The sequence below is a fragment of the Ranitomeya imitator genome, chromosome 1 (genome assembly GCF_032444005.1).
Source record: "Ranitomeya imitator isolate aRanImi1 chromosome 1, aRanImi1.pri, whole genome shotgun sequence".
NCBI classification, from domain to species: Eukaryota; Metazoa; Chordata; class Amphibia; order Anura; family Dendrobatidae; genus Ranitomeya; species Ranitomeya imitator.
This window is the reverse complement of record NC_091282.1, coordinates 807,469,754-807,495,041: the sequence shown is the minus strand read 5'-3', so window position 1 is coordinate 807,495,041 and position 25,288 is coordinate 807,469,754. Positions and strand designations below refer to the sequence as shown.

The following is a 25,288-nucleotide window of genomic DNA, read 5'->3' as shown; positions in this document are numbered from 1 at the left end:
TTGATGCAAAAATAATGATTTTTTTTAATGAAATTGTTTTTATTGTGTTAAAGCACTAAAACACAAAAAAATTGTATAAATGGGGTATCACTATAATTGTACTGCCCTGAAGAATAAGCTGCCTTATCAATTTTGGCATTTAAAAAATCCTGAATTGTTGGTTTTTGTGTATTCTGCTTCCAAAAAATCAGAATAGAAAGCGATCAAAAAAAGTTATTAGCCCAGAAATGGTACCAATGAAAACTGCTGTGAATTCTGTTTTCGAACTCCCTCCTGTGGTCATGAATGGTACTTCGGCGAGATCTGTCCATGGACTCCCTCTGGTGGCTGTGAGTGGAGCTGCTGCTTCTGAGGTTCCTTCCACAGGTGACGTAGTTTATTCTTTGGCTGGCTGTTCTATTTAACTCCACTCAGATCGTTTCTCCATGCCAGCTGTCAATGTTCTTGTACTGGTTCAGTTCGCTCTTGGATCTTACTGGTGACCTGTCTACTCCAGCAGAAGCTAAGTCCCTGCTGGCTAATTATTTGTTCATTGATTCCTTGTCCAGTTGGCTATCATGATTTTGTCTTGCTAGCTGGAAGCTCTGGGATGCAGAGTGGCACCTCGGCACCGTGAGTCGGTGCGGAGGTCTTTTTGCACATTCTGCGTGGTTTTTTTGTAGCAAAGATACCTTTTCTATCCTCAGTCTGTTTAGTAAGTATGGCCTCCCTTTGCTGAAACCTGTTTCATCTCTGTGTTTATGACTTTCATCTTAACTCACAGTCAATATATGTGGGGGGCTGCCTTTTCCTTTGGGGAATTTCTCTGAGGCAAGGTAGGCTTTATTTTCTATCTCTAGGGCTAGTTAGCTCCTAGGCTGTGAAGAGGCGTCTAGGTCGTGTTAGGTACGCTCCACGGCTATTTCTAGTTGTGTGACAGGATTAGGGGTTGCAGTCAGCAGAGTTCCCACTTCCCAGAGCTTGTCCTGTGTGAGTTTAACCATCAGGTCGTTCCAGGTGCTCTTAACCACCAGGTCCATAACAGTACAGCTGGCCCAAAGTATTAATGCATCTCAATAGAGGGATAAGAGAAGTTCTGAGACCATTTTTTTTTCTCTGCAGTGCTTTTTGTCTTTCTTTTCCCCTTAACCTCTGGGTGGTTCAGAACACAGGTGTAGATATGGACATTCAGGGTCTGTCCTCTTGTGTGGATCATCTCACGGCAAGGGTACAAAACATTCAAGATTTTGTGGTTCAGAATCCGATGTTAGAGCCTAGAATTCCAGTTCCTGATTTGTTTTCTGGGGATAGACCTAGGTTCTTGAATTTCAAAAATAATTGTAAACTGTTTCTAGCTTTGAAACCCCGCTCCTCTGGTGACCCCGTTCAACAGGTAAAAATCATTATTTCTTTGTTGCGTGGTGACCCTCAAGACTGGGCATTTTCCCTTGCGCCAGGAGATCCTGCATTGCGTGATGTTAATGCGTTTTTTCTGGTGCTTGGATTGCTTTATGATGAACCAAATTCAGTGGATCAGGCAGAGAAAATCTTGCTGTCAGGGTCAGGATGAAGCGGAGGTGTACTGTCAGAAGTTTAGAAAGTGGTCTGTGCTTACTCAGTGGAATGAGTGTGCCCTGGTGGCAATTTTCAGAAAGGGTCTTTCTGAAGCCCTTAAGGATGTCATGGTGGGATTTCCCACGCCTGCTAGTCTAAATGAGTCTATGTCCTTGGCCATTCAGATCGATCGGCGCTTGCGTGAGCGCAAAGCTGTGCACCATTTGGCGGTATTCTCTGAGCATAGGCCTGAGCCTATGCAATGTGATAGGACTTTGACCAGAGCGGAACGGCAAGAACACAGACGTCGGAATGGGCTGTGTTATTACTGTGGTGATTCCACTCATGCTATCTCCGATTGTCCTAAGCGCACTAAGCGGTTCACTAGGTCTGCCACCATTGGTACGGTACAGTCTAAATTTCTTTTGTCCGTTACTCTGATTTGCTCTCTGTCGTCCTATTCTGTTATGGCATTTGTGGATTCAGGCGCTGCCCTGAATTTGATGGACTTGGAGTTTGCCAGGCGCTGTGGTTTTTTCTTGGAGCCCTTGCAGTATCCTATTCCATTGAGAGGAATTGATGCTACGCCTTTGGCCAAGAATAAGCCTCAATACTGGACTCAATTGACCATGTGCGTGGCTCCTGCACATCAGGAGGATATTCGCTTTTGGTGTTGCATAATCTGCATGATGTGGTCGTTTTGGGGTTGCCATGGCTACAGGTCCATAATCCAGTATTGGATTGGAAATCTATGTCTGTGTCCGGCTGGGGTTGTCAGGGGGTACATGGTGATGTTCCATTGCTGTCAATTTCGCCTTCCACTCCTTCTGAAGTCCCTGAGTTTTTGTCAAATTACCGGGATGTATTTGAAGAGCCCAAATCCGGTGCCTTACCTCCTCATAGGGATTGCGATTGTGCTATTAATTTGATTCCTGGTAGTAAGTTTCCTAAGGGCCGACTGTTTAATTTATCTGTGCCAGAGCACGCCGCTATGCGGAGTTATATAAAGGAATCCTTGGAGAAAGGTCATATTCGCCCGTCGTCATCACCGTTGGGAGTAGGGTTCTTTTTTGTGGCCAAGAAGGATGGCTCTTTGAGACCTTGTATTGATTACCGCCTTCTTAATAAGATCACAGTTAAATTTCAGTACCCTTTGCCGCTGCTGTCTGATTTGTTTGCTCGGATTAAGGGGGCTAGTTGGTTCACCAAGATAGATCTTTGAGGGGCGTATAATCTTGTGCGAATTAAACAGGGCGATGAATGGAAAACAGCATTTAATATGCCCGAGGGCCATTTTGAGTACCTGGTTATGCCATTCGGGCTTTTTAATGCTCCATCTGTGTTTCAGTCCTTTATGCATGACATCTTCCGAGAGTACCTGGATAGATTCATGATTGTATATTTGGATGATATTTTGGTCTTTTCGGATGATTGGGAGTCTCATGTGAAGCAGGTCAGAATGGTGTTCCAGGTCCTTCGTGCAAATTCCTTGTTTGTGAAGGGGTCGAAATGTCTCTTTGGGGTTCAGAAGGTTTCATTTTTGGGTTTCATTTTTTCCCCTTCTACTATCGAGATGGACCCTGTTAAAGTTCAGGCCATTTATGATTGGACTCAGCCGACATCTGTGAAGAGCCTGCAGAAGTTCCTGGGCTTTGCTAATTTTTACCGTCGCTTCATCGCTAATTTTTCTAGTGTTGTTAAACCATTGACTGATTTGACCAAAAAAGGTGCTGATGTGGTCAATTGGTCCTCGGCGGCTGTAGAGGCTTTTCAGGAGTTGAAGCGTCGTTTTTCTTCTGCCCCTGTGTTGTGACAGCCAGATGTTTCGCTCCCGTTTCAGGTCGAGGTTGATGCTTCTGAGATTGGTGCAGGGGCTGTTTTGTCGCAAAGAAGTTCTGATGGCTCGGTGATGAAACCATGTGCTTTCTTCTCTAGAAAATTCTCACCTGCTGAGCGCAATTATGATGTTGGCAATCGAGAGTTGTTGGCCATGAAGTGGGCATTTGAGGAGTGGCGACATTGGCTTGAAGGAGCCAAGCATCGCGTGGTGGTCTTGACGGATCACAAGAATTTGAGTTATCTCGAATCTGCCAAACGGTTGAATCCTAGACAGGCTCGATGGTCGCTGTTTTTCTCCCGTTTTGATTTTGTGGTTTCGTACCTTCCGGGCTCTAAGAATGTGAAGGCTGATGCCCTGTCAAGGAGTTTTGTGCCTGACTCTCCGGGTGTTCCTGAGCCGGCGGGTATTCTCAAAGAGGGGGTAATTTTGTCTGCCATCTCCCCTGATTTGCGACGCGTGCTGCAGAAGTTTCAGGCTGATAGACCTGACCGTTGTCCAGCGGAGAAATTGTTTGTCCCTGATAGATGGACTAGTAGAGTTATCTCTGAAGTTCATTGTTCGGTGTTGGCGGGTCATCCTGGAATCTTTAGTACCAGAGATTTGGTGGCTAGATCCTTTTGGTGGCCTTCTTTGTCACGGGATGTGCGTTCTTTTGTGCAGTCCTGTGGGATTTGTGCTCGGGCTAAGCCCTGCTGTTCTCGTGCCAGTGGGTTGCTTTTGCCCTTGCCGGTCCCGAAGAGGCCCTGGACGCATATTTCCATGGATTTTATTTCAGATCTCCCTGTCTCTCAAAGGATGTCGGTCATTTGGGTGGTTTGTGATCGCTTCTCTAAGATGGTCCATTTGGTACCCTTGTCTAAATTGCCTTCCTCCTCTGATTTGGTGCCATTGTTTTTCCAGCATGTGGTTCGTTTTCATGGCATTCCGGAGAACATCGTCTCGGACAGAGGTTCTCAGTTTGTTTCGAGGTTTTGGCGGTCCTTTTGTGCTAAGATGGACATTGATTTATCTTTTTCTTCGGCTTTCCATCCTCAGACTAATGGCCAAACCGAACAAACTAATCAGACTTTGGAGACATATCTGAGATGCTTTGTTTCTGCTGATCAGGATGATTGGGTGTCCTTCTTGCCTTTGGCTGAGTTCACCCTTAATAATCGGGCCAGCTCGGCTACATTGGTTTCGCCTTTTTTCTGTAATTCTGGTTTCCATCCTCGTTTCTCTTCAGGGCAGGTTGAGCCTTCGGACTGTCCTGGTGTGGATACTGTGGTGGACAGGTTGCAGCAGATTTGGACTCATGTGGTGTACAATTTGACATTGTCCCAGGAGAAGGCTCAACGTTTCGCTAACCGCCGGCGCTGTGTTGGCCCCCGACTTCGTGTTGGGGATTTGGTTTGGTTGTCATCTCGTCATGTTCCTATGAAGGTTTCCTCTCCTAAGTTTAAGCCTCGTTTCATTTGGCCATATAAGATTTCTGAAGTTCTTAATCCTGTGTCATTTCGTTTGGACCTTCCAGCTTCTTTTGCCATCCATAATGTGCTCCATAGGTCGTTATTGCGGAGATACGTGGCGCCTATGGTTCCCTCCGTTGATCCTCCTGCCCCGGTGTTGGTCGAGGGGGAGTTGGAGTATGTGGTGAAGATTTTGGATTCTCATATTTCGAGACGGAAACTCCAGTACCTGGTCAAGTGGAAGGGTTATGGTCAGAAAGATAATTCCTGGGTTTTTGCCTCTGATGTTCATGCTGCCGATCTAGTTCGTGCCTTTCATTTGGCTCATCCTGATCGGCCTGGGGGCTCTGGTGAGGGTTCGGTGACCCCTCCTCAAGGGGGGGTACTGTTATGAATTCTGTTTTCGAACTCCCTCCTGTGGTCATGAATGGTACTTCGGCGAGTTCTGTCCATGGACTCCCTCTGGTGGCTGTGAGTGGAGCTGCTGCTTCTGAGGTTCCTTCCACAGGTGACGTAGTTTATTCTTTGGCTGGCTGTTCTATTTAACTCCACTCAGATCGTTACTCCATGCCAGCTGTCAATGTTCTTGTACTGGTTCAGTTCGCTCTTGGATCTTTCTGGTGACCTGTCTACTGCAGCAGAAGCTAAGTCCCTGCTGGCTAATTATTTGTTCATTGTTTCCTTGTCCAGTTGGCTATCATGATTTTGTCTTGCTAGCGGGAAGCTCTGGGATGCAGAGTGGCACCTCCGCACCGTGAGTCAGTGCGGAGGTCTTTTTGCACACTCTGCGTGGTTTTTTTGTAGTTTTTTGTGCTGACCGCAAAGATACCTTTTCTATCCTCAATCTGTTTAGTAAGTCTGGCCTCCCTTTGCTGAAACCTGTTTCATCTCTGTGTTTGTGACTTTCATCTTAACTCAGTCAATATATGTGGTGAGCTGCCTTTTCCTTTGGGGAATTTCTCTGAGGCAAGGTAGGCTTTATTTTCTATCTCTAGGGCTAGTTAGCTCTTAGGCTGTGAAGAGGCGTCTAGGTCGTGTTAGGTACGCTCCACGGCTATTTCTAGTTGTGTGACAGGATTAGGGGTTGCGGTCAGCAGAGTTCCCACTTCCCAGAGCTTGTCCTGTGTGAGTTTAACCATCAGGTCGTTCCGGGTGCTCTTAACCACCAGGTCCATAACAGAAAACACCAACTCGTCCCTCAAAAAATAAGCCCTCACATGATTCTGTTGGCCGAAATATGGAAAAATTATAACTCTCAAAATATGGTGATGCAAAAATTAGTTTTTGAAAATAAAAGCGTCTTTTAGTGTGTGAGAGCAGCCAAACATAAAGAAACTATATAAATCTGGTATTTCTCTAATCGCACCGTCCCAAAGAATAAAGTTATCTAATCACTTATATCGCACGAGGAACAGTGTAAGAAATAAATAAACAATTTTTCACCTGTTGTTGATTTGTTCATACTGCCTCACAAATCTCTCAGTAAGACTTGGCGTATATTTATCCTGTGCTCTAGGCTGAGCACTTACACCAGGGTTTCTGTGAAAATATCTGAAATATGTGATTCAGATGGAACTCCTGACAAAAATGAGGCAGTTGGAGGCACTGTGGACTCTGTCTGGCCTGTGATCTGGCGGTGTAAATCTTTTTATTAGGAGTGCATAAAAAGCCACAGTTTTGTGCACCTCTGAAAAAAAGGACACTGTTGAACGTAGGCCAAACAGAGTCCAAAGTAACTCTGCTGCCTCATTATAGTGAATGAATTCCTCAGGGGTTTCATCTGAATTATGTCACTTGGAGATTTAAAAGGAAACCCTAATGTAAGTGCTCATCGTGGAGCGCTGAATAAATATGATTCCAAATGTTATGTAAAACGTTCCCATCAAAAGCTTCAACTCAATCCACAAAAAAACAAATCCCCACTCAGGTCCGTCGTCTGTTAATGGTATTATTGTCAACGCACAGCTCATAGACCGAATATACAATCATCTGAATGAGAATGAGATAGCCAGAACTGTTAAAACTCTTTATATAAATGTAACCCTTTTGCAACCTAGTGGATGATATTATGTCCTAGGTTGGGTCTTCATGTACAGAGGAGGCTCAGGAGCTGAGCCTGCACCATATCCAGCAGCACAAGCCATCAATACACAGCTGACATCTGCCCATAACACTAGCAACTGTACCTTACCCTGATTACTGCTGTCTTACCAATTAAATATTGCTGTCAAATACTGACAAAACTATTTCAAGGGAATCTGTCACCCCAAAAATCGTATATGAGTTAAGGCCACCGGCATTAGGGGCTTATCTACAGCATTCTGTAATGCTGTAGATAAGCCGCTGATGTAACCTGAAAGGTAAGAAAAACAGGTTATATTATACTCACCCAGGGGCGGTCCCGCTGTGCTGCGGGTCCGATGGGCGTCGCGGTCTGTGTCCGGCCCCTCCTAGCTTCATACGATGACGTCCTCTTATTGTCTTCCTGCCGTGGCTCCGGCACAGGCGTACTTTATCTGCCCTGTTGCCCTTTATCTGCCCTGTCTCTGACCTTCCCGAGGCCTGCGCACTGCAGTATTTTGCTCTGCCCCCAACAGGGCAGACAAAGTACGCCGGAGCCGCGGCAGGAAAACAAGAAGAGGACGTCATCGTATGAAGATGGGAGGCGGACCTCTACACCCATCAAACCCGAACCACAGCGGGACCGCCCATGGGTGAGTATTATATACCATGTTTTTCTTATCTTTCAGGTTACATCGGGGGCTTATCTACAGCATTACAGAATGCTGTAGATAAGGCCCTGATGCCGGTGGCCTTAGCTCATATGCGATTTTTCCCTTTAAATGATCTGATTGCCAATTCAAATGTGCATCAGCTTCCATTTCCCCCTGAGATTGCAGGGTGCCAATGATTTATCATGGTAGACAGGTGCCTGCTAAATGCTGCCTTCTTTGTCCTCCTGTGAAGTCCAACCTATGGCCTATTCCCATTTTTTTCACTAATGTAATGGAACCTGACATCATGGTTTAACACTAAAAGGAGCACTTCATCAGCCTTCTAATAACCTCTTTAATTATTCCTGTATTATCCCTAACTGTTATACACTGCTCAATAAAATAAAGTGAACACTTGAACAACAGAATATAACTCCAAGTCAATAAAACTTTTGTGAAATCAAATTGTCCACTTAGGAAGCAACACTGTTTGACAATCAATTTCACATGCTGTTCTGAAAATGGAATAGACAACAGATGGAAACTATTGGCAATTATCAAGACACACTCAATAAAGAGTGGTTCTGCAGGTGGGGACCACAGACCACATCTCAGTACCAGTACTTTCCGGCTGATGTTTTGGTCACTTTTGAATGGTGGTTGTGCTTTCATACCAGTGGTAGCATGAGACGGACTCTACAACCCACACAAATAGCTCACGTAGTGCAGCTCTTCCAGGATGGCACATCAATGCGAGCTTTGACAAGAAGGTTTTCTGTGTCTGTTAGCATAGTGTCCAAAGGCTGGAGGCACTACCAAGAGACAGGCCAGCACACCAGGAGATGTGGAGGGGGCCATAGGAGGGCAACAATGCAGCAGCAGGACCGCTACCTCAGCCTTTGTGCAAGGAGGAATAGGAGGAGCACCGCCAGAGCACTGCAAAATGACCTCCAGGAGGCCAAAAATGTGTATGGGTCTGCACAAACAGAAACTTGACTCCATGAGGATGGTCTGAGTGCCTGACGTCCATAGATGTGGGTTGTGCTCACAGCCCAACACTGTGCAGAATGCTTGGCATTTGCCACAGAACACCAGGATTGGCAAATTTCCCACTGGCACCCTGTGCTCTTCATAGATGAAGTCCAACCTATGGCCTATTCCCATTTTTTTCACTAACGTAATGGAACCTAACATCATGGTTTAACACTAAAAGGAGCACTTCATCAGCCTTCTAATAACCTCTATAATTATTCCTGTATTATCCCTAACTCTTATACACTGCTCAAAAAAATAAAGTGAACACTTGAACAACAGAATATAACTCCAAGTAAATCAAACTTCTGTGAAGTCAAATTGTCCACTTAGGAAGCAACACTGACAATCAATTTCATGTGCTGTTCTGAAAATGGAATAGACAACAGATGGAAACTATTGGCAATTATCAAGACACACTCAATAAAGAGTCGTTCTGCAGGTGGGGACCACAGACCACATCTTAGTACCAATACTTTCCGGCTGATGTTTTGGTCACTTTTGAATGGTGGTTGTGCTTTCATACCCGTGGTAGCATGAGATGGACTCTACAACCCACACAAGTAGCTCAGGTAGTGCAGCTCTTCCAGGATGGCACATCAATGCGAGCTTTGGCAAGAAGGTTTTCTGTGTCTGTCAGTGTAGGCTGGAGGTGCTACCAGGAGATAGGCCAGCACACCAGGAGATGTAGAGGAGCCCGTAGGAGGGCAACAACGCAGCAGCAGGACTGCTACCTCAGCCTTTGTGGAATAGGAGGAGCAAAATGACCTCCAAGAGGCCACAAATGTGAATGGGTCTGCACAAACAGTTAGAAACCAACTCCATGAGGATGGTCTGAGTGCCCGACGTCCATAGATGGGGGTTGTGCTCACAGCCCAACACCGTGCAGAACGCTTGGCATTTGCCACAGAACACCAGGATTGGCAAATTGCCCACTGGTGCCCTGTGCTCTTCATAGATGAAAGCAGGTTCACACTGAGCACATGTGACAAATGTGATAGTCTGGAGACACCGTGGAGAGCGATCTGCTGCCTGCAACATCCTTCAGCATGACCGGTTTGGCAGTGGGTCAGTAATGGTGTGGGGTGGCATTTCTTTGGAGGGCCGCACAGTCCTCCATGTGCTTACCAAAGGAAGCCTGACAGCCATTAAGCACCGAGATGAGATCCTCATACCCCTTGTGAGACCATATGCTGGTGCGGTTGGCACTGGGTTCCTTTTAATGCAGGACAATGCCAGACCTCATGTGGCTGGAGTGTGTCAGCAGTTCCTGCAAGATGAAGGCATTGAACACATCTGGGACATCATGTGTTACACCATCCACCAATGTCACGTTGCACCACAGACTGTCCAGGAGTTGGCGGATAATTTAGTCCAGGTCTGGGAGGCGATCCCTCAGGAGATTATCCGCTGCCCTATCAGAAGCATGCCCAGGCATTGTAGGGAGGTCATACAGGCACGTGGAGGCCACACACACTACTGAGCATCATTTTCTTGTCTTGAGGCATTTCCACTGAAGTTGGAGCAGCCTGTAATTTGATTTTCCACTTTGATTTTGAGCATCATTCCAACTCCAGACGTCCATGGGATATTAGTTGTGATTTACATTGATCATTTTTAGGTTTTACTGTTCTCAATGCATTCCACTATATAATGAATAAAGATTTAAAACCGGAATATTTAATTCAGTGATATCTAGGATGTTGGATTTTAGTGTTCCCTTTATTTTTTTTGAGCAGTGTGTATACATGTGTTTAAAAACTAGGTTTTTCCTCTTTTTTTCCACCCTGCACAAGCTGGGATGTCATTCACACTGCTGTGGACGTGCTATGAAGCAGAGGAATGTACACTCAGCTTTACTGCACTCATGCCCACAGGGAAGCAGTAACATTATTACTAGGCGAATAGTCTGGGGAAACCAATGCCCCCTCTACTAGTCAAACTAATTAGCATATTGGAAATGGATTTTTACCTTTCTTTTTTGCAATCATTTATACTGTACAATAAGCTTGTTAGGCAGTGTGTTGACATAAGAATAAACTCATGGTGGCGGTTTGAGGAATTCAGGGGACATTTAAGGCAAATTGTACTTGTAAATAGAACAAAAAAGAAAAAAGCGGTTTGGTGCCATGTTAGCCAATTGAAAAAAAGAATGCCTTAATGGCTAACAAAAATAAAATAAATGATGTTACAAAGCAAGCTTTGAGACTTATTAGGTACCTTACTCAGGAATGGTATAACAACATTTTTTTTATACCATGCCGGTTTCCTCTCTTATGAACTATGGCTGCCACACTGTTGACTCTTATGAATAATATCACACCATCCATCTCTAAGAACTATGACTGGCTTATCATCACCTTATAAACTATAACCACCACACTGTCATTGGTTATGAACTACAGTGCCACACTGTCTTCCCTTATGAACTATAACACCCATTCTCCATTATCACAAAGCCCCTTTCCATACTGTGCCACCTGTCTACATTGTACCCTCCCCATTCTGTGCATTCCTCACATTGTCCACCCCACTGTACCCCCTCTCCATACTGTGCCCTTGTAGACTTATCCTCCCTCCAATACTGTGCCCCAGACTGTCCCTACCCCTGTTATACTGACAACTCGCCCTCATGAAGTCTACTATAAAAGTCCCTTGTATCTTGAGCTTGAGTACTATGGTGCACTTACCATTTGCCAACTTTGCTGTACTGCAGCCACGTCATCAATGTAATGAAGTCTCATTACGCCGCTGCGCTTTGGGGAAGGGAGCTGATTAGTGCTCTACTGCCCCTACAGTTGTTGCTTTTATTGCATTTGCGTTTTAAAGATGCATCTACAATCAAATGTAGGGAACTAGACCACTGAGTTTTAGATATGAGCTGGACCTCCTGTGCCTAGTGGAAAATATGACCCTATGTAGTTGCTGCTCTCAAGTGGTGCAGCTCAGCTCACATTCAAGCAAGAACAGCAACTAAACAGTGAATCAAGCTTTGCAGGACTACTGTATCCATCAGATTACAAGTTACTGCGTAAAATAGGATGTCAGAGTTTTGTGGCTACCAAAACATTAAACAACTACATTTCAACTGATGTTATTTGACATCGGAAAATTCATATTAATAAAAGGTATTGATGTCAATAGAAACATATCTTCATGTTTTCCGTTTAAAATTATGACATAGTGAAGAGTGAATTTGGCAGTTCTTTTGACTCAAACGAAAAAATGTTCAAAAAATATGTCTATAAAGCTCCCTTTGGCACGGTGCACACAAAGTCCTCTGTGACTCTTCCAGTATCTTCACTCAGCCTCTGGGTTTCAAGCATCGAGTAGATTTATTTCCTTATGATATTATGACATGTGTTTGCTCCGACCTAGTTAATACCTTCAAGAGCTTATGTTGTGATGATAGAAAATGGTTTAGATGGCACCAGAAGCTCCAGCGCAAAATGAAGATGCCCAAAGAGTTGCAGGGGACATCTTGTGAGCAATGCTGGAGGGAACTGTGCAGACTAGGGTTCATTTTCAAAAGTCGCCGACTTTTGGCAAAGTCGGGTTTCATGAAACCCGATCCGACTCCTGTGCGGGGTCGGCCATGCGGTACGCGACTTTCGCGCCAAAGTCGCGTTTCAATGACGCGAAAAGCGCCATTTCTCAGCCAATGAAGGTAAACGCAGAGTGTGGGCAGCGTGATGACATAGGTCCTGGTCCCCACCATCTTAGAGAAGGGCATTGCAGTGATTGGCTTGCTGTCTGCGGCGTCACAGGGGCTATAAAGGGGCGTTCCCGCCGACCGCCATGTTACTGCTGCTGATCTGAGCTTAGGGAGAGGTTGCTGCCGCTTCGTCAGAAGCAGGGATAGCGTTAGGCAGGGTCCATTAACCACCAAACCGCTTGTGCTGTAGCGATTTCCACTGCCCAACACCACCTTCGGTGTGCAGGGACAGTGGAAGCTACATTTTTTTTTTTTTCCCCTCAGCGCTGTAGCTCATTGGGCTGCCCTAGAAGGCTCCCTGATAGCTGCATTGCTGTGTGTACGCCGCTGTGCAAACCAACTGCTTTTTTCAAAGCACAAATCCTCTTGTTCCTTCCTTTCTGCACAGCTATCTTTTTTGTTTGTCCACACTTTTTATCTAATTTGTGCATCAGTCCACTCCTTATTGCTGCCTGCCATACCTGGCTGAGATTACTGCAGGGAGATAGTAATTGTTGGACACTCCCTGTTTTTTTTTTTTTTGTGGGAGATTAAGATTGACATTTCTGCTAGAGTGCCATCCCTGTGTGTGCCATCTCTCACTCAGTGGGCCATAGAAAGCCTATTTATTTTTTTTGCTTGATTTGGGTTATAAAATCTACCTGAAAAAATCACTACATCAATCAGTGGGAGAAAAATATTGGCCTCAGGGCTTGTGTGCCACTCTTGACTCCTGTGTGTGCCATCTCTCAGTCAGTGGGCCATAGAAAGCCTATTTATTTTTTTGCTTGATTTGGGTTCTAAAATCTACCTGAAAAAATCACTACATCAATCAGTGGGAGAAAAATATTGGCCTCAGGGCTTGTGTGCCACTCTTGACTCCTGAGTGTGCCATCTCTCAGTCAGTGGGCCATAGAAAGCCTATTTATTTTTTGCTTGATTTGGGTTCTAAAATCTACCTGAAAAAATCACTACATCAATCAGTGGGAGAAAAATATTGGCCTCAGGGCTTGTGTGCCACTCCTGACTCCTGTGTGCATCATCACTCACTCAGTGGGCCATAGAAAGCCCTTTTTTTTTTTTTTTGCTTTATTTGGGTTCTAAATTCTACCTGAAAAAATCAATAAATCAATCAGTGGGAGATAAATATTGGCCTCTGGGCTTGTGTGCCACTCCTGACTCCTGTGTGCGTCATCTCTCACTCAGTGGGCCATAGAAAGCCTTTTTTTGTTTTATTTGTTTTCTAAATTCTCCCTGAAAAAATCATTTTATTTTATTTGGTTTCTAAATTCTTCCTGAAAAAATCATTTTATTCTATTATTTTTTTTTCCTAAAGTCTCCCTGAAAAAAAACAAAAAAACAAATCAGTGGGAGATTAATATTGCCCTTTCTGCTTGTGTGCCAGTCTTGACTCCTGGGTGTGCCATCTCTCTCTCTCTCTCCAATTGTGGGCCATAGAAAGCCTATTATTTTTTTAGCTTGATTTGGGTTCCAAAATCTACCTGAAAAAATCACTACATCAATCAGTGGGAGATAAATATTGGCCTCTGGGCTTGTGTGCCACTCCTGACTCCTGTGTGCGTCATCTCTCACTCAGTGGGCCATAGAAAGCCTTTTTTTGTTTTATTTGTTTTCTAAATTCTCCCTGAAAAAATCATTTTATTTTATTTGGTTTCTAAATTCTTCCTGAAAAAATCATTTCATTCTATTTTTTTTTTTCCTAAAGTCTCCCTGAAAAAAAAAAAAAATCAAATCAGTGGGAGATTAACATTTACATTTGTGCTTCAGTGACAGTCCTGCGTGTGTGGCATCTCTCTCATTTGTTGCCACCAACAACAGAGTGTGTAACATTGTGCCTGATTTTCGTTGTGGTCTCACTCACCTGTAAAGGGGTAGCTAAATCATACTGAAGTTATAGCTCACCGTGTAAGTTGTGTGACAGCAACAAATACCGTTAGTTTGTTTACGTTTTTAAAACAATGAGGAAGTCTGGTGGAAGAGGTCGTGGCCGGGGGCGTTCATTGTCAGCTGGTAATGAGGGTAGTGGTAGTGGTGGAGCATCATCTGGTCGTGGGAAAAAAAATATTGCACCTAAGTCTGGAGCTGTGGAGCCAGGTTCGTCGTCTGGCTACACAAGGCCTCGAACGCTCCCTTTTCTGGGAGTAGGAAAACCGCTTTTAAAGCCGGAGCAGCAAGAGTTTTGGCTTATCTTGCTGACTCAGCCTCTAGCTCTTTTGCCTCCTCTCGTGAAACTGGTAAATGTCAAAGCATCGCGTCGTTAGTGGATGTTCACGGTCAGGGACAAGTCGCTTCCTTGTCCTCTTCAGCAAAAACAACAACAGAGAAGAATGCAGCAGGCGACACAACGGGTTACTCCATGGAGCTCTTTACACATACCGTCCCTGGCTTAGAAAGTGAAGCAGTTAACAGTCCATGCCCATTACAAGTTGAATCTGACATGGAGTGCACTGATGCACAGCCACAGCCAGACTACTATGCTGGTCCTTTGACTCAGACCACAACATTGCCCTCGCAGGGTAATGATCAAGAATCAGACCCTGATGAGACTATGTTGCCCCATCACGAACGCTATACCACCGACCGACACGGTGACACAGACGAAGTTGCACACGAGCTACAAGAAGAGGTAATAGATGACCCAGTTCTTGACCCCGATTGGCAGCCATTGGGGGAACAGGGTGCAGGCGGCAGCAGTTCTGAAGCGGAGGAGGAGGGGCCGCAGCAGGCATCAACATCGCAACAGGTTCCATCTGCCGGGCCCGTATCTTGCCCAAAACGCGTGGCAAAGCCAAAACCTGTTGGAGGACAGCGTGGCCATCCGGTTAAAGCTCAGTCTGCAATGCCTGAAAAGGTATCCGATGCTAGAAAGAGTGCAGTCTGGCATTTTTTTAAACAACATCCAATTGATCAGCGCAAAGTCATCTGTCAAAAATGTTCAACTACGTTAAGCAGAGGACAGAATCTGAAAAGTCTCAATACAAGTTGCATGCATAGACATTTAACCACCATGCATTTGCAAGCCTGGACTAACTACCAAACGTCCCTTAAGGTTGTAGCACCCTTGGCCAATGAAGCTAGTCAGCAACGCAACATCCCTTCCGGCAGTGTAGGGCCACCATTTTCCGCACCACCTGCAGTATCTGTGCAGGTTTCTTTGCCAGGCCAAAGCAGTCAGGGTCAGGGAATCACCAGTTTCGTAGTAGGAAACACTGCATCTAGGGCACCGGCGGCAACAATACCATCTCCCACCGTCTCTCAGTCTGCCATGTCCACCGGCACCCCCGCTAGTTCCACGATCTCCAGCTCTCCAGTCCAGCTCACACTACATGAGACTATGGTTAGAAAAAGGAAGTACTTAGCCTCGCATCCGCGTACACAGGGTTTGAACGCCCACATAGCTAGACTAATCTCGTTAGAGATGATGCCCTACCGGTTAGTTGAAAGCGAAGCTTTCAAAGCCCTGATGGACTACGCTGTACCACGCTACGAGCTACCCAGTCAACACTTTTTTTCCAGAAAAGCCATCCCAGCCCTCCACCAGCATGTTAAAGAGCGCATCGTCCATGCACTCAGGCAATCTGTGAGCACAAAGGTGCACCTGACAACAGATGCATGGACCAGTAGGCATGGCCAGGGACGTTACGTGTCCATCACGGCACACTGGGTGAATGTTGTGGATGCAGGGTCCACAGGGGACAGCAAGTTTGGGACAGTTCTGCCTAGCCCACGGTCTAGGAAACAGTTGGCTGTAGCCGTTCGCACCCCCTCCTCCTCCTCTTCGTCCTCCTGCAGAAGCGAGAGCTCGTCCACAGACCGCAGTCGCACAACCACTCCATCCGCAGCTGCCACTGTTGCACACCAGGTCTCCCATTATGGGGCAGCTACTGGCAAACGTCAGCAGGCTGTATTGGCTATGAAGTGTTTGGGCGACAACAGACACACCGCGGAAGTTCTGTCCGAGTTCTTGCAGAAAGAAACGCAGTCGTGGCTGGGCACTGTAGATCTTGAGGCAGGCAAGGTAGTGAGTGATAACGGAAGGAATTTCATGGCTGCCATCTCCCTTTCCCAACTGAAACACATTCCTTGCCTGGCTCACACCTTGAACCTGGTGGTGCAGTGCTTCCTGAAAAGTTATCCGGGGTTATCCGACCTGCTCCTCAAAGTGCGTGGACTTTGCTCACATATCCGCCGTTCGCCCGTACACTCCAGCCGTATGCAGACCTATCAGCGTTCTTTGAACCTTCCCCAGCATCGCCTAATCATAGACGTTGCAACAAGGTGGAACTCAACACTGCACATGCTTCAGAGACTGTGCGAACAGAGGCGGGCTGTTATGTTTTTGTGGGAGGATACACATACACGGGCAGGCAGTAGGATGGCAGACATGGAGTTGTCAGGTGTGCAGTGGTCGAAGATTCAAGACATGTGTCAAGTCCTTCAGTGTTTTGAGGAATGCACACGGCTGGTTAGTGCAGACAACGCCATAATAAGCATGAGCATCCCCCTAATGCGTCTGCTGATGCAAAGTTTGACGCACATAAAGGATCAGGCGTCTGCAGCTGAGGAAGAGGAAAGCCTTGATGACAGTCAGCCATTGTCTGGCCAGGGCAGTGTACAGGACGAGTTAGCGGGCGAAGAGGAGGAGGAGAACGAGGAGGATGATGGGGATGATTATATTTTTAATGAGGAAGCTTTTCCGGGGCCACTGGAAATTGGTGGCGCGGCAAGGCCGGGTTCTGGTTTTTGGAGGGACACAAGTGACGTGGATTTGCCTGAAACTGCCCCTCAACCAAGCACAACCGCAGATTTGAGAACTGGAACTTTGGCCCACATGGCGGATTATGCCTTACGTATCCTCAAAAGGGACACACGCATAACTAAAATGATGAACGATGACGATTACTGGTTGGCCTGCCTCCTTGATCCTCGCTATAAAGGCAAATTGCAAAATATAATGCCACATGAGAACTTGGAACTAATATTAGCAACCAAACAATCAACTCTTGTTGACCGTTTGCTTCTGGCATTCCCTGCACACAGCGCCCATGATCGTTCTCACACGAGCTGCAGGGGTCAGCAGACCAGAGGAGTTAGAGGGGCAGAAATCAGAAGTGGCGTTGGCCAGAGGGGTTTTCTGACCAGGTTGTGGAGTGATTTTGCTATGACCGCAGACAGGACAGGTACTGCAGCATCAATTCAAAGTGACAGGAGACAACATTTGTCCAGTATGGTTACAAACTATTTTTCATCCCTTATCGATGTTCTCCCTCAACCGTCATTCCCATTTGATTACTGGGCATCAAAATTAGACACCTGGCCAGAATTGGCAGAATATGCATTGCAGGAGCTTGCTTGCCCGGCAGCTAGTGTCCTATCAGAAAGAGTATTCAGTGCTGCAGGTTCAATACTAACAGAAAAAAGGACTCGTCTGGCTACCCAAAATGTAGATGATCTAACCTTCATTAAAATGAACCACAACTGGATTTCGAAATCTTTTGCCCCACCTTGCCCGGCTGACACCTAGCTTTCCTATGAAAAGGTCTTGCCTGTGGACTATTCTGAATGCCTTTTCCAATCTCGTAATTTTCTGCACCTGATTGTCCAGCATACGACATGTTTACACCTCACTAAATGGCCAAACTCCCCACACGGGGCCGTGGTATCGACACTTGGCGACAGCACCCGTGAGAGTGCTGTTTGTCTGAAGAGGTGGGTGTGCCCGCTTTTGGTCGACGGCACTGCCACTGGGTCCCTCCTAGTACAATAAAGTGTCTCTGGCGGTGGTGGTGCGCACCCAACGTCAGACACACCGTTGTAATATGAGGGGCCCTGGGCCTGTACCGCCGGCCACAAGACAGTTCCCCCCCCCCCAGCTCAAACAGTGCTCTACCACTTGCAAAATTATCTCACAGCTCCACCAATGTTTAGTCTATGCACTGACATCCTTCAATGCCTGCCACTGACAATACCATTGTATTGACATTTTTGTTATGTTAGGCCTTCGAAGCCTGTCTGCGGTCACTCCTTCCACTATGCCTCCACTGACCACACCACTGCTGCCCGTGTACCCCTGGAACCAATTTAAAATTGCCTACAGCCAGCCCAATTTTTTTATTTTAGGCCTTCGATGCCTGTCTGCGGTCCGTTCTTTCTACTACTACTACACTGACCAGGCCACTGCTGCCCGTGTTCCCCTGGAACCAATTTAAAATTGCCAACAGCAATGTGTTATTATGTTAGGCCTTCGATGCCTGTTTGCGGTCACTCCTTCCAATAGTTCTCCACTGACCAGAAAAAAGGTGGCCGTGTACCCCTGGAACCCAGCTGAAAGTGCATGTAGCCTCCTTTTTTTCTTTGTTTTATATTTAGAAAGCCCAGATGAACTACGCTGTGCAACGGTTCAAGCTACCCAGTCGACATTTCTTTTGCGAGAAAAGCCATCCCAGCCCTCCACCGGCATGAAAAAGTCTGCATTGTCATAGCACTCAGGCAATCAAACAGTAGAAAGGTGCACCTGACAAGAGACGCATGGACCAGTAGGCATGTCCACAAAAAGTTACGTGTCCATTACGGCGCACTGGGTTAATGTGTTGGATGCATGGTCCACAGGGGACAGCCTACAAAGTCTGTCTGCAGTGCCTAATTCCAATTTTCCTCCGCTGACCACACCACTGCTGCCCGTGTACCCCTGGAACCAATTTTAGTGTCTACAGACTAATTTTGTTATGTTAGGCCTACTACGCCTGTCTGCGGTCCCTCCTTCCAATACTCGTCCACTGACCACACCACTGCTGCCCGTGGACCCCTGGAACCTATTTTTAATTGCATAGAGCATCCTTTTTTTAATAGTAGGCGTACAAAGTCTGTCTGCGGTCCACTATTGAAATTGTCCTCCACTGCCCAGAGCACTGCTGCTTGTGTACCCCTGTAACTTTTTTAAGCTGCAGTGAGCCACATTTTTGGGTTAAGTCCTACTACCTGTGTCTGTCTGCGCCACTCAATTCAGCTGTGTTCCTTTGAAAAAAGCTGAGCGTCAATAGTCTTGTTTTCAGCCTCTAGGAATTTTAAAACTGCATTGGGGGTACAACTTTGGTAGGGCCTACTAACGGTGTCTGCCTCCCCAAGGTGTGCCCCAGGTTTCCTCGCCATTGCTTCGATCTTAATGCTCTCGTTTAGTAGTTGTTGGAAACTACACTGCATTAGGCCTACAAATTGGGTATGGGGTGTAGAGAGATGGTGTATTCCACTCCAAGATGTTCTCCAGGTTGCCTTTCCTGAGCTTCGATCTTCCGGCTCTCGTTTAGTAGTTGTTGGAAACTACGCTGCATTAGGCCTACAAATTGGGTATGGGGTGTAGAGAGATGGTGTGTTCCACTCCAAGGTGTTCCCCAGGTTTCCTCGCCAATGCTTCGATCTTCATGCTCTCGTTTAGTAGTTGTTGGAAACTACGCTGCATTAGGCCTACAAATTGGGTATGGGGTGTAGAGAGCTGGTGTGTTCCACTCCAAGGTGTTCTCCAGGTTGCCTTTCCTGAGCTTCGATCTTCCGGCTCTCGTTTAGTAGTTGTTGGAAACTACGCTGCATTAGGCCTACAAATTGGGTATGGGGTGTAGAGAGATGGTGTGTTCCACTCCAAGGTGTTCCCCAGGTTTCCTCGCCAATGCTTCGATCTTCATGCTCTCGTTTAGTAGTTGTTGGAAACTACACTGCATTAGGCCTACAAATTGGGTATGGGGTGCAGAGAGATGGTGTGTTCCACTCCAAGGTGTTCTCCAGGTTGCCTTTCCTGAGCTTCGATCTTCCGGCTCTCGTTTAGTAGTTGTTGGAAACTACGCTGCATTAGGCCTACAAATTGGGTATGGGGTGTAGAGAGATGGTGTGTTCCACTCCAAGGTGTTCTCCAGGTTGCCTTTCCTGAGCTTCGATCTTCCGGCTCTCGTTTAGTAGTTGTTGGAAACTATGCTGCATTAGGCCTACAAATTGGGTATGGGGTGTAGAGAGATGGTGTGTTCCACTCCAAGGTGTTCTCCAGGTTGCCTTTCCTGAGCTTCAATCTTCTGGCTCTCGTTTAGTAGTTGTTGGAAACTACGCTGCATTAGGCCTACAAATTGGGTATGGGGTGTAGAGAGATGGTGTGTTCCACTCCAAGGTGTTCCCCAGGTTTCCTCGCCAATGCTTCGATCTTCATGCTCTCGTTTAGTAGTTGTTGGAAACTACACTGCATTAGGCCTACAAATTGGGTATGGGGTGTAGAGAGATGGTGTGTTCCACTCCAAGGTGTTCCCCAGGTTTCCTCTCCATTGCTTCAATCTTCATGCTCTCGTTTAGTAGTTGTTGGAAACTACGCTGCATTAGGCCTACAAATTGGGTATGGGGTGTAGAGAGATGGTGTGTTCCACTCCAAGGTGTTCTCCAGGTTGCCTTTCCTGAGCTTCGATCTTCCGGCTCTCGTTTAGTAGTTCTTGGAAACTACACTGCATTAGGCCTACAAATTGGGTATGGGGTGTAGAGAGATGGTGTGTTCCACTCCAAGGTGTTCTCCAGGTTGTCTTTCCTGAGCTTCAATCTTCTGGCTCTCGTTTAGTAGTTGTTGGAAACTACGCTGCATTAGGCCTACAAATTGGGTATGGGGTGTAGAGAGATGGTTTGTTCCACTCCAAGGTGTTCTCCAGGTTGCCTTTCCTGAGCTTCAATCTTCTGGCTCTCGTTTAGTAGTTGTTGGAAACTACGCTGCATTAGGCCTACAAATTGGGTATGGGGTGTAGAGAGATGGTGTGTTCCACTCCAAGGTGTTCCCCAGGTTTCCTCGCCAATGCTTCGATCTTCATGCTCTCGTTTAGTAGTTGTTGGAAACTACACTGCATTAGGCCTACAAATTGGGTATGGGGTGTAGAGAGATGGTGTGTTCCACTCCAAGGTGTTCCCCAGGTTTCCTCTCCATTGCTTCGATCTTCATGCTCTCGTTTAGTAGTTGTTGGAAACTACGCTGCATTAGGCCTACAAATTGGGTATGGGGTGTAGAGAGATGGTGTGTTCCACTCCAAGGTGTTCTCCAGGTTGCCTTTCCTGAGCTTCGATCTTCCGGCTCTCGTTTAGTAGTTCTTGGAAACTACACTGCATTAGGCCTACAAATTGGGTATGGGGTGTAGAGAGATGGTGTGTTCCACTCCAAGGTGTTCTCCAGGTTGTCTTTCCTGAGCTTCAATCTTCTGGCTCTCGTTTAGTAGTTGTTGGAAACTACGCTGCATTAGGCCTACAAATTGGGTATGGGGTGTAGAGAGATGGTGTGTTCCACTCCAAGGTGTTCCCCAGGTTTCCTCGCCAATGCTTCGATCTTCATGCTCTCGTTTAGTAGTTGTTGGAAACTACACTGCATTAGGCCTACAAATTGGGTATGGGGTGTAGAGAGATGGTGTGTTCCACTCCAAGGTGTTCTCCAGGTTGCCTTTCCTGAGCTTCGATCTTCCGGCTCTCGTTTAGTAGTTGTTGGAAACTACGCTGCATTAGGCCTACAAATTGGGTATGGGGTGTAGAGAGATGGTGTGTTACACTCCAAGGTGTTCTCCAGGTTGCCTTTCCTGAACTTCTATCTTCAGGCTCTCATTAAATTGTGGTTAAATGGAACAACTGCATTTGGCGTACTAAATGGTTTGGGGCCTACTATCGGTGTCTGCCACTCCTTGCTGTTCTCCTGGTTTCCTGTCCTGAAATTCCATTTTCAGGCTCTCGTTAAGTAGTTGTTAATGTTAGACTGCATTTGGCCTACTAGTTGGGTTGGGGCCTACTATCGGTGTCTGCCACTCCTTGCTGTTCTCCTCCACTGAACAAAGCTGTGCCGCCTGTTTATTACGGTTGCCAATTTTGAACTGCATTTCGACTACTTACTGATTTGGGCCTACTCTCTGTGTCAGCCTCTCATTCCAGTTGTCCTCCACTGCAATGCCCCCTGGTTAGTCCTGTGTTACCAATTTTGAACTGCATTTAGCCAACTTTATTCTTTGGGCCTATATCTGTGTTTCCTCCTCATCCTGCCCATTGCCCAGCCAGTGATAGATGAATCTGCTGGTACATTGACCCATAACGCAAAATTCCCCGTGCACGCTACACAGCAAGATTGTGACCCTGCTGAAAGTCAGGTTCCTCTTCCCGCATACCATACCACCTTACACGGGGACAAAGAGGAAGGTGCAGATGAAAGTGCAGGTTCCTTCATCAGGTGGGGGGAGGAATACTAGTTGGCAACGTCACTGGCACAGGGCCTCTCATAGTACGCAAAAGTGTTGCTGCCGGTGGGAGGCGCCCCCGCCGTGCAAACACACCGCTGTACTTTGAGGGGCCCTGTGCCAGTGCCAATGCCAACGAGTGGGCCCCCCCTGCTTGCTCAGGATCACAGCACTTGCAAAGTTGAAATACTTACCTCTCCCTGCTCCACTGCCGTGACGTGGTCCAGATTTACTGGGCCCACTAATTACTTGAACCAGCCCTACCCCCCACAACTTTAGCCAAATGACCCCCAATTTCAAATGCCTTCCAATTATTATAAGGTAAATTACGATTGACAAGCTTCTTTAACAAGAATGGATGTTTTTGCCATTAAAATGGGCAGTGTAGGTGTTTTCCTGGCCTCCACTCACTGCCGACTATGCTCCCCCATTGACTTGCATTGGGTTTCGTGTTTCGGGCGATACCCGACTTTTCGCGATAATCGGCCGATTCCACTCGACTCGACTTCTAAGATAGTCGGGTTTCGCGAAACACGGCTCGACTCTAAAAAGGTCAAGGTCGCTCAACCCTAGTGCAGACGACAAGACAGAGGAGCTGCAGCAGCAGAGCAAGTGATCATTTTTTCACTCCTTTTTCTGGCCCTCTTCAAATCAGAAAAATGCTAACCACAAAAAAATTTGATTCATTTGACTCCAAGTTTTTTGGTAAATTCAGTTTGCCTTGATCCCATTCTCTCTTCTCTATTATGATAGAACACAATGATTGAGTAAAACTAGTTTGAAGTAAGCCTTAACATTTAAACTAGTACATGAAAATAAAAACAGATACTCATTTTATTTGGCTTTACATTCCTTTTAGGTAACTTTGAACAAAGCAATGAAGAACTGCGAATGATTATAAAGAAGATTTGGAAAAGAACAAGCATGAAACTCCTTGATCAGGTTATTCCACCAATTGGAGGCAAGTATGCTTATATCAGCATGTAGTTTATTTATTCTCATGTAAAATTTTACGTCATTTTTTTAAGTATTAATATTAGATCCTCATTCAAATTATTTATAAAGATAAGGCAACTTCCAAACTTCCAAAATGCAGTGGTCCTCCACATCTACCGGACCAACATTAGACCTTATCTTCACCTACCTCTGTTCACCATTTGACCTCACAACCTCACCTCTCCCACTCTCTGACCACCATCTACTCACTTTCTCCACTCTGTCCTACACATATGCCCTCTATGTCCAGCAACTAGCACACCCCTGCAGAAACCTCGCACACCTAGACATTCACACACTCTCTGACTCTATTCTACCAATGTCCTCTGGACCTTCACTCCATTAAACAGAGAGTGCCACCATTTTCTACAACACCACACTTGCAGTATCTATTGACTTGGTTGGCCCTCTCGTGCATGACAGGGTGTGATGAATCAATAGACAACTCTGGCACACTAACCTCACTAAAAAGCTTGAGCAAGTGTCCAGGGTTCCTTCACATACACACGTGGTCAAAATTGTTGGTACCCCTCGTTTAATGACAGAAAAACCCACAATGGTCTGAGAAATAACTTGAATCTGACAAAAGTAATAATAAATAAAAGATCTATGAAAATGAACAAATGAAAGTCAGACATTGCTTTTCAACCATGCTTCCAAAGAATAAAAAAAAAATAAAACTCATAAAATAGGCCTGGACAGAAATGATGGTACCCCTAAAAATAATGTGACTAAAGGGACATGTTAAATCAAGGTGTGTCCACTAACTAGCATCACAGGTTCTTAGAATCAGTGAGTGGGCCTGTGTATAGGGCTACAGATACTCATTGTGCTGTTTGGTGACATGGTGTGTATCACACTCAACATGGACCAGAGGAAGTGAAGGAAAGAGTTGTCTCAGGAGATTAGAAAGAAAATTATAGACACACATGTTAAAGGTAAAAGTTATATGACCATCTCCAAGCAGCTTGATGTTCCTGTGACTACAGTTGCACATATTATTCAGAAATGTAAGATCCATGGGACTTTAGCCAACATCCTTGGACGTGGCCGCAGGAGGAAAATTTATGAGAAATCAAAGAGATGGATAATACGAATGGTAACAAAAGAGCCCAGAAAAACTTCTAAACAGATTAAAGGTGGACTTCAAGCTCAAGGAACATCAGTGTCAGATTGCACCATCAGTCATTGTATGAGCTTCATGGGAGATGACCAAGGAGGACACCATTGTTGAAAAAAAATCATAAAAAAGCCAGACTGGAATTTGACAAAATACATGTTGACAAGCCACAAAGCTTCTAGGAGAATGTCCTATGGACAGATGAGACACAAATGGAACTTTTTGGCAAGGAACATCAGCGGAAAAATGAAGCGCATCAAAAAAAGAACACTGTCTCTACTGTGAAACATGGAGGAGGCTCTGTTATGTTATGGGGCTGCTTTGCTGCATCTGGCACAGGGTGTCTAGAATCTTTGCAGGGTACAATGAAATCTCAAGACTATTAAGGGATTCTAGAGAGAAATGTGCTGCCCAGTGTCAGAAAGCTTGGTCTCAGTCGCAGGTCATTGGTCTTGCAACAGGATAATGACACAAAATACACAGTTAAAAACACCCAAGAATGGCTAAGAGGAAAACGTTGAACTATTCTGAAGTGGCCGTCTATGAGCCCTGACCTAGATCTTATTGAGCATCTTTGGAAAGAGCTGAAAAATGCCGTTTGGAAAAGGCAATCTTCAAACACGAGACCACTGGAGCAGTTTGCTCTTGTGGAGTCGGCCAAAATACA

At 45.9% G+C, this 25,288-nt stretch overlaps 1 protein-coding gene across 2 annotated transcripts in view; it reads left to right on the top strand.

Annotated features, from left to right (window-relative positions):
• The window catches only part of CACNA1S (calcium voltage-gated channel subunit alpha1 S), a 592,997-nt gene that overhangs the window by 514,956 nt on the left and 52,753 nt on the right, over positions 1–25,288 (top strand). For both annotated transcript variants that reach the window (XM_069739086.1, XM_069739077.1), the window contains exon 37: positions 23,365–23,466. In XM_069739086.1, the coding sequence (XP_069595187.1) occupies positions 23,365–23,466 (102 nt within the window). The remainder of the gene's footprint in view (positions 1–23,364; positions 23,467–25,288) is intronic.